Raw genomic sequence first — 12,500 nt, forward strand, 5'->3', positions numbered from 1 at the left:
TGTGTGTGTGTGTGTGTGTGTGTGTGTGTGTACACACAGGGAAGAGAGTGAGAGTGTGTTGACCCTGAAGGGGCTGACCCCCACGGGCATGCTGCCCAGCGGCGTCCTGTCCGGGGGCAAGGAGAAGCTGCAGAATGGTAAGACCCTCGCATGACCCCTGACCCCCCCCCCCCCCCCGACCTGACCCCCCCCCCCCCCCCCCCCCGGACCCCTGACCCCCCCCGACCCCTGACCCCACCTGACCCCCACCTGACCCCTGACCCCCCCCGACCCCTGACCCCCACCTGACCCCTCCAGCCGCCTTAACTCCATCCCAAAGAAACACACACACACAAACACACACACACACCTTTTGAGTCTTAACTTAGTAAAAATCAACTGTCCTCCTCCACTGAATGTCTCTCTCTCTCTCTCTCTCTCTCTCTCTCTCTCTAAACTTCCCTCATTTATCTCAAATGTTCTGTGTATCTTTTTTCTTTTCCTTTCTCCTCTCTCCCTAGAAACCGCAGGTATATTCGGTTGTGCAAGTATTGATGTCCAGAGTGGTCACTCTTTATTTGTTAATTGATTTCATTTAATTGTGTTTAATTTGTAGTTATTTCCATGTCTTACCTTCGTTTGGTTTCTCATGACCCAGACAGAGGATCCACTCCCATGTTGATTCCCAAACCCTCCACTTGGCTGAAGCTTCGTAGAAAACATCTCTGCTTCGCTTGTAGAAGACGTTAAGATTCTTGACGCTAAACTCAAACTCAGGCAGAAACCTGAGTGGACGGGCTCTTCAGAATACATTCATATTTAATATCTTAAATTGAATTGGATTTTGTCATATTCAAAGATAGCGCTTTTTACTCTGTCACTCCCTGTCAGTTTACACTAGAAGGGAGGAAGGCGGGGGGCGGGGGGGGGGGGGGGGGCTAATGAAAGGATGAACATAGGCACAGTGAGTGACAGGTCTCATCCATGACCGACCGGGTAGGGATCAGATGAAAACGTCACTCTCCTATTGCGGGAAAAATTGGTTTCCTGGTCAGGTAGCAAAAGAAAAAAACAGATATTTTATTGATCACGAAGGATAGTAACGTTCTTGGGTAAACTAATAACTTAACATGACTCACATGATTTCCTCTTGCATGTAAACAAGGTCATGTGAAGTCATGTCCTGAAGAGGCTTTCTAAATGAAGTACTTTTATAGCCTACAGTTGCTAAGTGTGGTATGTTAAGTTGAGGCCAACTCCCAAAAGTGCAGACTCGTGCAGTTTGCCCATAGACATTTTTCTTTAAAAAAACAAACTTTATTGGCTATATTAAAATTGATGATTGCTTGAAGCAGATAGTCAAGAAGTAGAGATTCAATGATAGGTTTATAGACGACTTTTATGAAGGCAATTCAAGAAAACTCTGCCCTGTTTTACAAGCCTCAGCTGCATCTCAGCTGAGAGCCAGACATAACAAATCAAACTGGAGGCAGAGTGATGTTGAGCAATCCCGTTGCAACACGGTCAGAAACACACGTCCCGCCGTCCACATCTAACACGCGCTGTGTGCGAGGGAGAGGACGATGTGCTTTGAGCGTAATGTTGGAAAGCCTCCATCACTAGTCACTAGTTCCCCTCCTCCACCCTTCCTCCAGCTTCCTGTGTGTCTGACGCTACTGTGACCTGCTACGCTCATCCCTAGTGTGTCCGTAGAGCCGCGTACCGTGATTCTGCTGTCCCCCCTCCTCATGTTTCATCTGATCACCACCGACCTGTTGGTATATCCTGACTAACCTATGCTTAACTCTCTGTGGTGAACTCCCACTAAACCGCGGGGCACGGTAAGTGGTGACGTAGCGCTGTGTTGTGTAGGCTGTTGTGCTGGACTCATATGAACACATGCTGCTCCATGCGTACTGGTGCTAGCGTGTACCCCCTGTAGCGTGGCCTACCCATGATGCACTAGTGTAGAACTCCACCACATCCATCCCTCTAGTGCATCGGGGCGGCGTCACCAACCATGTCCGACCTTTACCCGACGAAGTTAAGGATCCTCAGGGAATCCACACGCCGCGTTTCCCTGGTTTGCGTTCAGGCTTTCTGGATCCTCCGCTGTTAACTTTACGTTGTGACTTAAGTCGGTTACTGTAAACTGTAAACGCTAAAAAGCACTCCAGCGTCTCACTCCTTTTTTTGAGGCGTTCCCCCCGCCTCGACACCCCGGATCCCTGCTGTGTCTCTCGCTGATGGAGGCTGAGACCCCCATCAACCCCCCCCCCCCCCCCCCACAACACACACTTCCTCATCACCGCTCACATCCTCCATCGTCGCTTCACATTTCATGTTTACGTTTTTTCCTTCTACCGGAGAAAACAAACCTGTGTTGTTGTTGTTGTTGACGTTCCCCCCCTCGCGCTTCACCGGTCATCAACGTGTTCTTGGGATCAAATACTATTTCAAATCTTTTTGGGTCGATTCCTGTGCTCACTTTTCTTCCGTTGGTTTCCCAACCCCCCCCGTTCTCCTCCAGCTACTATAGAGGCTATAGAGGCGGACGAAGGTAAATGAGGCTGGCCGCCCGCTCTGTTGCTCCCATGGCGATAGAGTGGGCTTTCTCCATCGGGAAGGGGGGGGCTTCTTGTTCTTCGTCTTGTTTTTTCCCTTCTTCTTCCCCTTCCTCTTCCTCTTCATCCATCTCGCTGACGCTTGGACCGTGTGTTGGGTGTTTGAGGCTAAGAAACTGTCGCATAGAATGAATAAAGCCACTAAAACGATGATGAGAAGTCAGTAAGTACTTCGATCTCACTGGTCTCAGGTTTGAAAGGGGAACCGGTTTCATCGCACAGATCGCAGGCACACACACGGACAGACACACACACACACAGAGACACACACACACACACACACGTAACACATAGAATTGGGATTTGGGATCTGTTTATTCATCTTTTATTCAGCTTGAAATGATCGATCCCTGGCTAGAATTGCACATCTCTTTTTGAGGGTTAACAAATCAGTCTTAAAAATACTTTTTGTATGTTTTATGAAAGTATTAATATATTTATTTGTTTATGTTTAATTTTGACAATTTTGTCAACAAGAGTGAAATGTGTTGGGAACATTCATTGGTAGATTAATTGAATTATTTGATTAGTTAGTTTAGTTGGTTTTGATTCATTTTGAATACACGTCGAAGTGAATTACAAACCTTACATTTCAACCAATCCCACCACACTAAATTTTGCTATGAAAGAAGATTCCACTTCCCCTTTGAAACTCTTTGAGCAGCTGTGTTTGGTTGATGCCATTCAATTACCACAAACTGGCATGTAGCGCCATTCATAAAAAGCTACGTTCTATTTATTTTCAGGCAATGTTGATTGGATTTTATTCTTCATTCTTTATTTAAAAAACAAATGAATGGCACAATAACCAGCACAACTGTCAGCTAAATCGTAGTTCGCCAGCTGCTATTCTCGTTGGATTTGTACCAACAGTATTTCCTTGGTAGCGTCCACACAGGACAGCCCGCCATAGTGTCAGACTGGAGCTTATTTCCCATGCTGTGTGGTGTTTCTCTGTGAGCTGCTAATGACTGTGTCTGACCTGTGCTATGCAGCAACATAACTACAATACCCATCAGCCCCTTATTCGCACTGCCCAAATTGTAAGAAAAAAACCTGAATGGCGTCCACAGAACGCAATGGAGAAAGACAGTTTCTCCTTTGAAACGTTGTCAACGGTAACCCTGAGCCTCCGAGAGGAGACCGTTTTTCAGTTATAATATAATTACAGTTCCTTTTTAATTGTCTCCTATTGAATTGAATTCAACTCTTGACTGCATTAATGGATTCAAATGTTTATTCATAACTATTTTCTTCCATTCTACTTAAATCAGTTTGGTTTTATTCATTTCAGTGGCATTCGCGGATTTCGACTTTGTCCAGATTATTTTCATGGTTTAACCCATACAGTTAATTTAATTTTATTGATTTGAAATTACTTTATTAAATATTATTTTTGTTTCACACTCCCACGACAGACCCCAGTTATTGCTGCATGCTAACAGCAGGCTAAACAAGTGGTTAGCCTCCCAGCGACTTCCTGTAGTGTTTCTGTGTCTGAACTTGGTCGGATAGTGAATGTCTCATCTGGGCTCCACTCTCTCTCTACTTATATTTTCCTTCTTTCCTTCGACCTTCATCCTTTGTACGTTGTTTATAACGTTGTGTAGTAGTTGCAGCGTGTTGTGGTGGGGGTGAACCGGGCCCTGAGGTCTTGAGGTTTTCCTTTCTTGTTGCCTTTTAAAGAGCAGGAAGTCTTTAACGGCGGACATTTTTTCTGACCGTTTTTCTGCTCGAATGAGGAAAAAATCTAAAACTAACACGTGTGAAACACTTGTATTCTTAACATAAGGGCACTGCCAAAGCATTTAATTGTAAAAGCTCAAGATTCTAACTATTTTGGCGTTACGTAAATCTTTGCAAGGTGAACCGGTAATATAAACAATACAATGCAAGGCACAACGAAAACCTTTTGGCCCTAACGCCAGGAGACCCCTGTGTAGTATGTAGTATGTAGTTTGTAGTATGTACAAGTATTCTGTGAGTAGAATTGTAGATCAATGGTGTAATATTGTGTACCTACCAAGTTGTGTTTGAATGTTGATATTTCCTTGTCTACGTTTACAAATGAACATGTCTTATATTTCATTGAGCACATTGGGTTGTTTTTGGCATATAGAATTGTTTAACGTCTTAAGTTAAGGCTTTGATATAAATGTACAGATTATATTCAGTGTGTTACAGAGATAGTAAAAAAAAATGTTCTACCTGTTCCTACAGATGAGAATGCTTATTATCTAAAGGAAAGTATCATGCTAATATTGAATTAGTCTCTTTAAGTGCCCGGTATTGAATGTACAGGCAGGTCTGAGGTGGACAGACAATACAAGGAGGAACAACATTTAAAGCTGCAATCAGCTATTTTTTCCCACCCCACTTTCTTCTGATCAAATGGTGTTTTGATTGAGCTGAATGATTCTCAGGTATTTGTTTGACTACCTTCCCTGCTATCGATCCAAAGTCCTGAGGACCATGAGACTCAATCCAAACCACAATTGAATTAAAACAAAGTTAGAAGAGCGAAAGTTGTCTACTGCTGCTTTAGGGCCAAGGCTGGAATGCTGGGAACACGAGGTCGGACATAGCGACCACACAGTGGCTAGCACTAGCTCGCATGGTGGGACATGCATGTCTTCTCGGCTGGACTAGTTGGTAGGGACAGCGAGTTGTTCATAACATCAGAGCCGAGAGGTGGGGAACACTCACCTGAATCTGTGTTTTTGATGTTAGAGTTGTAGAGTTGCATGTCGTCAGCATATAGTCGTATTCACAAAGCCAATACAGGGCCACGGCATCGGTGGGAACCCAGGGCTCTACTGTGAGTGGTGACTGTACAGATATGTGTGCTTGGACACAATAATGTGTGTGACCCACAGAATGGTCACCATTTTAATGGGCAACAGGAGCAGTAGTCCAAGTGCAGTGTCAGTTGAAGAGGTCCCAAAGGTCCTTCAAATAAACGGATGAACAGCAGCGTGAAAGGAGCAGTCGAGTGGAGAGCAGCTCGGTGGCTAGTGCTGCTCAGGAACAACGACAACAGGCTAAAGACAAATACAAAAAAACAACCCATACTTGCGCTTCCCTACTCTGAAGGCCCTTCTCACCGTCTCCCCTCTCCCCTCTGTCTCCCCCCTCTCCCCCAAACAGCCATCAAGGGCTTCTCCCCGCAGCACAAGATCACCAGCTTCGAGGAGGCCAAGGGGCTGGACCGCATCAACGAGCGCATGCCGCCGCGGCGCGACACGCTGCCGTCGGACGCCAGCCTCAACGAGCTCAACAAGGCACTGTCCTCGGAGACAAACGGCACGGACGACACGGGCGACTCCAGCGGAGGGGGAGGCGGCGAGGGGGGCGGCGGAGGTGGTGGAGGTGGTGGCGGTGGTGGTGGCAGTGGTGGCGACGTCGAGGGCGAAGGCGGCGAAGGCGAGGGAGTTGCAAACATCCAGTGAAGCGGGAGGAGGCAGGGGTCCCCCTAGCACACCACGCCCCCCCCCCCCCCCCCCCAAATCCCCACCCCCCCTCCCCCACAGGGCCATCACGCATCGAAGCCCCTTTTGTCTCAGTTTGACTCCCCACCCCGCAGAGCAGAGCAGGCAGCGTGGAGGTGAGGGGTGTGGAGGTGGTGGGGACAGGGACGGGGGGGGGGGGTTAAAGTGTGTCTGTGTGGCGGGGGGGGGGAGCTTGTTGCACACGTTGTGCTCACATCTCACTTTGCTCGTTTTTAGTTTGTTTTTATTAGTTTTGTTTTTTTACATGCCTTTTTGAAATATTAGTTCCTTGTCAATTCTAAGTTATTGCTGGTTCACGGATCTGGGCCGCCAGGGGCCCTAGCTCAGTGTGGTCAGGGGCCCTAGCTCAGTGCTGCCAGGGGCCCTAGCTCAGTGTGGTCAGGGGCCCTAGCTCAGTGATGCCAGGGGCCCGAGCTAAGCGCTACATGTCTTTATTAGCTCAGTGCAGCAAGGGGCCCCAGCTCAGTGCAGCCAGGGGCCCGAGCTAAGCGCTACATGTCTTTATTAGCTCAGTGCAGCCAGGCGCCCCCGCTCAGTGTAGCCAGGGGCCCGAGCTAAGCGCTACATGTCTTTATTAGCTCAGTGCTAACTAAAGATGCAGTGTGTCAGAGGGGGGGAGGAGGCGTGGGGGGGGATTAGATCTATTCGTGTTTGTGTTTGTGATTCTTTTCTCTGAGAAACCCTTTCTCATTTACGCCGAAACACTTGGAAAACTTGTTTAACTTCTTACTAACTATCGTACGTTTACAAAAATACAGCACTAAGGAAGGACGGACGTGAGATGTTTTTAAACATATAAGGGTGTACAAACTAAATAAGGACTATTTATTGATGATTTCCTTTTGCTACTCGTATAAAATAGCTCTGAGATGAATTAGGCAGTCTTAAAAAGAAGAATGTTGCAACATTGTTGAAATGCCAAATACTAGATTGTCTATGGTTTTGTACAGATTATGCTTACCTCAGGTTCTTTGGTGTGTGCTATGACCTGAATTGTCTGTATAATGGCTAATTAACTTGGTAATGAATACCTATTTTCTTGAGTTTCATAACTGGAATTTACATTTTACCTATCATTTGCAAATATTTGTATTATTTGTCTTTATTTGAGAGCGGTGGGGGGGGGGGGGTAGATTTATCGTGGCTTGCTGGAATTATGGATTGTTTATTTTATCTTTATAAGTATTGCGAACAAAGTTTAAAAAAAAAAAAAAAAAAACAGAGAACCTATATTATGTATAAAAAAAATACAATACAGTGTCTGCCTATGCATGTTTTTTAAAATCGGATAATGAAGTGGGATGTCTGGTTTCCATGGCTGCTGAGGCCTATTTTCAAATATACCGCGCTTTAGTGAACATGTACTGGAATCCTATACCTGCATCCTCTCAATTAACACAGTGATGCTCTACGCCTTCAACTGATTTTGTAATTGAAGCATTTAACTACGAAATGGATGAGAACGATTTTTGATCTCTTGCGCGCTTGTTAGTGCACACACAGTCCAATTAAGCATGTTTGACGGTTCTTGTGAGGTGTGTGTGTGTGTGTGTGTGTGTGTGTGTGTGTGTCTGTGTGTGCGTGTGCGTGTGGTGACATACATGTGGAATTCAAAAATGCATGATAGCAGTTAGTCATGTAATGGGTTAATCCATTTTTGTTCTGTTTTTGTAAATGTGCCACAGAAAGTGAAAATTTATTATTATTATTTCAAACTCTGCTTTGTATATGAGTTACAGGTTTGATACTGCTCAGTACTTTAAGACGAAACAAAAAAAAATCTTCTAATCTTTTTTAAGGACTGCTTAAGTGCCCAAGTAATTCACTACACAACATGACGCCTTGCTTTTGTAATTAAACCTTTAAAACTGTTGGCAGAAGAGGCATGCACTTGCAACTATGAAAAGTATTTTATATAAATGTTCAATAAAATGTGCATGAATTTCAACTTGACATGAACCCGTACTTCGTGTGTGTGTGAGTGTGTGAGTGTGTGTGCGTGCGTGCGTGTTTGTGTGTGTGTCTGTGTGTGTGACTATGCCAGAATGTTATGTCGTCCGTCCTCTGCCAATGAATATACAATCATCAAAAATAAAATCGAATACCTAAAAAACTTAATGGTTCATCATATTTGCATTGTGATTGAGTGCCGGTTGAATTGAGTGCATTGAGCTTCAAGGTCACCTCTGGAGCTGGTTCAAGAAGCATCTCCCGAATCCAGGTAAATATTCAGTCGATATTGGTGTGGGCGGGACGTTACGAAGCCACGCCCACAGGGTCTGAATGATCAGGACCTTATATGGTGTTATCCTCACCTCCCTGTGGAAGCAGAAGCTATCAGAACTGGTGTTCGCACTACGAATGGGTGGTCCAACTAGGTAGGGAATGTTGGCTTTAATATCGTGGCGTCTAATGAGCTAATAAATTAAATTAATTGTCATCAATTGACAAATGTGAAATGAGGTTTGACCTGGCGATAGAGCTATGAACCCCATGATCTGGTGATGAGCTGTTTACTCATAACACGTTTTCCCCCCAGAGTCATTTGGCACCGACTGATATACTCCGAAGGGAAATGGTTTCGGCGGCCAGTTCCCCACACAGCAAAGGTGTTTCCTCCGCACCCACCCCCCGTAATTAAAGTACACAAGAAGCCAAGAGTTAACCCAATAAATGTCCTCACAATTACAACTTTGTTCCCTCAAAAGTGAAAGAAATTCTTTCTTATTTATTTGTTACTAGGTGTATTGTGTGTTTTGCTGCTGTTTCTTTACAGAAACAAAATAAATGCATATAATACCATCTAGTATAAAACTGAAAGGTGTTAACAACGCAGGTGAGTGCAAGCAGACGCTGCAGAGTGTTTAGTCCCTCTCGGGTCGGTTCTTGCGGCTCCGTGTGCCAGCAGGTCTGGCATTGTATGGAAAAACAAATCTGTGCAGGATTCAGAGCTGGCATCACGGTCCGTCTGAGCTGGAGTTCCTCCTCCACACCTCCTGCACACAACACCACCACCACCTCCCCCACATTCCCCTTCACCTCCCTACACAACACCACCTCCACCACATTCCCCTCCACCTCCCTACACAACACCACCTCCCCCACATTCCCCTCCACCTCCCTACACAACACCACCACCACCTCCCCCCTGCCCGGCCTCTACGTGCAGTTCTCTCCAAAACCCCACCACCACCACCACCTCCACCCCCAGCAGTCCCTAGACAGACCCTCCCCCCCCTCCCCCATCAATAGTCCCCCCCCCCTCCCTGTTTCCTCCATTCCACCATTATCAGGGAGGAAGTGGCCCGGAGAAGAAAAAAATAGATGTGAGTGTCGACCGCCCCTTCTCTCTCGCTCTCCTGTTCCTACTGGCTGCTGGTGTGAGGCAGCGGCGACACGGGAGGACAGAACACGACCGCACGACCCCAGGAGCACCACCCCACGGCCAGAGAGAGAGAGAGAGAGAGAGAGAGCCATGAAGTCCACCGCCAACGTCCCCCTGCTCCTCCTTGTCGCGGCCTGCAGCATCTTCATCCCAGGTATGTGGTCCCGCTGGGACGATACGCTGCTGGTCTGGTGGAGGTGGGGATGGTGGTGGAGGTGGAGGTGGAGGAGATTGGAAGTTGTGGTGGAGGAGGTGGTGGAGGTGGTGCTATTCGAAGAGTGGAGGTGGTGGTGGTGGACGTGGTGGTGGTGGGGGGAACCATTTAGAAGATGGACTGAGAGCCTCTCTGGACCCTGGGTAGACTGTGTGTGTGTGAGGGGTCAGCCTGTGGTAAACCGTGGTGGTGGTGGTGGAGGTGGTGGTGGAGCCCGGGTAGACTGTGTGTGTGAGGGGTCAGCCTGTCGTAAACTGTGGTTTGGTGCCCGGAGATGACAGGATGGTTCAGGACTCGTTTCGTTGTCTGTTCTTTGGTCCAGTGTGCCCTGACGTGGGATAGATTGAGGACACTGAGATTTTAAACTTACACAGGATTTTAGTTTTTTAATGTTAGATTAGAGTTGTTAGATTTCACACATAGTATATGGTTTATACCAGATCTCTTTTCATTTCATACAGGGTTTTTTAATTGGTGATACAATTTGAGAACGATTGTGTATCACAACAACGGTGGAGAATAGAGTAGATCACACGGTGAAGGAGGGGAAACTCTAGAACATCTTCAGATCAGGGCAGTAACGATATGAAAGGAGTTTGATGTAATGACTCTGTTTCCCATGCTTTGTGTTAGTGTTTCGCTACATGGAGAGATAAGGACTTTATCTCCTTCCTATCAGCTTCCACACTTTAAACAGGACCGCAGGGCATCCATCAAAATGTTTACTCCCATTTCTCTGAGATCAGATCAACTGTGTGTGTGTGTTTGTGGGCGTGTGTTTGTGCAAATAATATTTGCAGAAACACGCACGCCCACAAACACACACACACTGTGACGCACATATATTATATGTGCGTCAGAGTGTGTGTGTGTCAGTGTGTGTGTTTGTGTGCAAATGTATGACCGTTACAATGTGTTTGTGTTTGTGTGTGTGTATGTGTGTGCATGCATGTTTCTGAACGTCAGTATGCATGTTAGTGTGTGTGTGTGTGTGTGTGTGTGTGTGTGTGTGTTTGTGTGCAAATATATGTAGGTCCCAGTGTGTTTGTGCGTGTGTGCATGCAGACATATGTATGTCAGTGTGTGTGTGTGTGTGTGTGTGTGTATGCACACGTCAGTGTGTGTGTGTGTGTGTGTAGACTACAAGATCGACTAACATTAATTAAACACACACCTCACACACACCTCACACACACCTCACTCACACTTCACACACACCTCACACCGATCAGGAGATAGAGAGGTGAACCCACGTCATCGGAGGACGATGAGGAGGAGGAGAGGAAGGGTGGGGTGGGGGGGGGGGGGGAGGTGGGGGTGCCTGCATTCTGTGGTCGAAGTCGAGGAAAAAGCTGGCGGGCCGAGATTTGTTTGTTTTTCTCCTCGCCGGGCAACCGTCCAACGAGTGTCCAGGCCTCAGGCTGCCGCGCTCCGATAGCTGATGCTACAGCTGATAGCCTCAGTGGGAACCAGGCCGCCCCCTCCATCACAGAGGGGCGAGAGAGAGAGAGAGAGAGAGAGAGAGAGAGAGAGAGAGGTGGGAGCTCTCCTCTCCGCAGGCGGGGTGGGAGGAAACGCTCTCCTGTCAATGCGTGCGTTCCCAGATGTTCGTCTGGACCAGGAGGCGAGGAGCTGGGAACTGTCTCAGTTGGCAGACGTAGAACGTTCCTCACTCTGAACGGTTTTAACAACAGTTCAGACGTAGAACGTTCCTCACTCTGAACGGTTTTAACAACAGGGAGAAAGGACAAGAGTCTATATTATTATCAGTGAACTTTTTGATGGGGGATTTACTTTCATTGCAATTAAGTCATGAGCATCCATTCTCTCTCTCTCGCTCTCTCATGCTCTCTCCCTCTCTCTCATAACTAACATCTGGGATAACTAACATCTGGGATAACTAACATCTGGGATAGCTGTAACATCTGGGATGGCTGTAACATCTGGGATAACTAACATCTGGGATAGCTGTAACATCTGGGATGGCTGTAACATCTGGGATAGCTGTAACATCTGGGATGGCTGTAACATCTGGGATAACTGTAACATCTGGGATAACTAACATCTGGGATAGCTAACATCTGGGATTGGTTTGAGGAGGGGGGTCGAGGTGCTTCTGATAGGGCCCAGGGCAGGAAGCCAGCCAGACAGACAGATAGCCAGACAGACAGACAGATAGCCAGACAGACAGACAGATAGATAGCCAGACAGACAGACAGACAGACAGACAGACAGACAGACAGATAGCCAGACAGTTGGAAATCTGCTTCAAACGGGTCAGTGACATTTCTTGTTGGTGTCAAAAAATGTGAAAAAGGAAGAGAGGAGGAGGAGGAGGAGGAGGTGGGGGAGGGGGGTAAAAATAGACCAGGACTGACAGCAGTGAAGACAGGATGCCCCCCCCCCTCTCCTAACCCCCCCCCCCCCCCCACACACACACACACACACCACACAGGGTCAAGGGACTACAATAGTGTATCGGGGTCCAGGAAGCGGCCCCACACTCAGCACTCATAAGAGGATGTCCCTCTTCCACCGCCATCACCCAGCACGCCCCGGTGTGAACACTGATGGGAGAACTCTGCTCCTCTTCACACCTTCATAACGCACGCCGTCTCAAAGGGCTCCCCCCCCCCCCCCCCCCACCTGAGAACAATGGAGTCCTCGATACCGCGGCAATGAGGAAACGTTTCAGAGATAAGATGGTGGATGTTTCGGGAATTCATTTTTTATGGTCCATTTCTTTCCTTGATGGTGCATTTCATCACGTTACTGAGATTGCACGCACA

The 12,500-nt window shown here is 47.1% G+C and overlaps 2 protein-coding genes across 2 annotated transcripts in view; both read left to right on the top strand.

The window, feature by feature from the left end:
• The first annotated feature begins 42 nt into the window (after positions 1 to 42).
• On the top strand, positions 43 to 8,065 carry LOC311368250 (protein phosphatase 3 catalytic subunit alpha-like). Its single transcript, XM_084487036.1, has 2 exons — positions 43 to 137; positions 5,751 to 8,065. The coding sequence occupies exons 1-2, from the start codon at positions 89 to 91 to the stop codon at positions 6,050 to 6,052; spliced, it is 351 nt and encodes a 116-aa protein (XP_084343162.1). The 5' UTR covers positions 43 to 88; the 3' UTR covers positions 6,053 to 8,065.
• Positions 8,066 to 9,464: 1,399 nt separating this feature from the next.
• LOC311368244 (uncharacterized protein) overlaps positions 9,465 to 12,500 on the top strand; it is a 12,034-nt gene continuing 8,998 nt past the window's right edge. Inside the window, exon 1 of the mRNA XM_084487031.1 lies at positions 9,465 to 9,651. Within this exon, the coding sequence (XP_084343157.1) occupies positions 9,588 to 9,651 (64 nt within the window). The 5' untranslated portion in view covers positions 9,465 to 9,587. The remainder of the gene's footprint in view (positions 9,652 to 12,500) is intronic.

The sequence above is a fragment of the Micromesistius poutassou genome (genome assembly GCF_964030765.1).
Source record: "Micromesistius poutassou genome assembly, chromosome: 23".
In the NCBI taxonomy this organism is placed as follows: Eukaryota; Metazoa; Chordata; class Actinopteri; order Gadiformes; family Gadidae; genus Micromesistius; species Micromesistius poutassou.

Excerpts from the sequence above, each read along its gene's own strand:
- LOC311368250 (XM_084487036.1), top strand. The coding sequence starts at position 89 with ATGCTGCCCAGCGGCGTCCTGTCCGGGGGCAAGGAGAAGCTGCAGAAT. Across the intron at positions 138-5,750 it reads CAAGGAGAAGCTGCAGAATG|CCATCAAGGGCTTCTCCCCG; the intron begins GTAAGACCCTCG and ends TCCCCCAAACAG.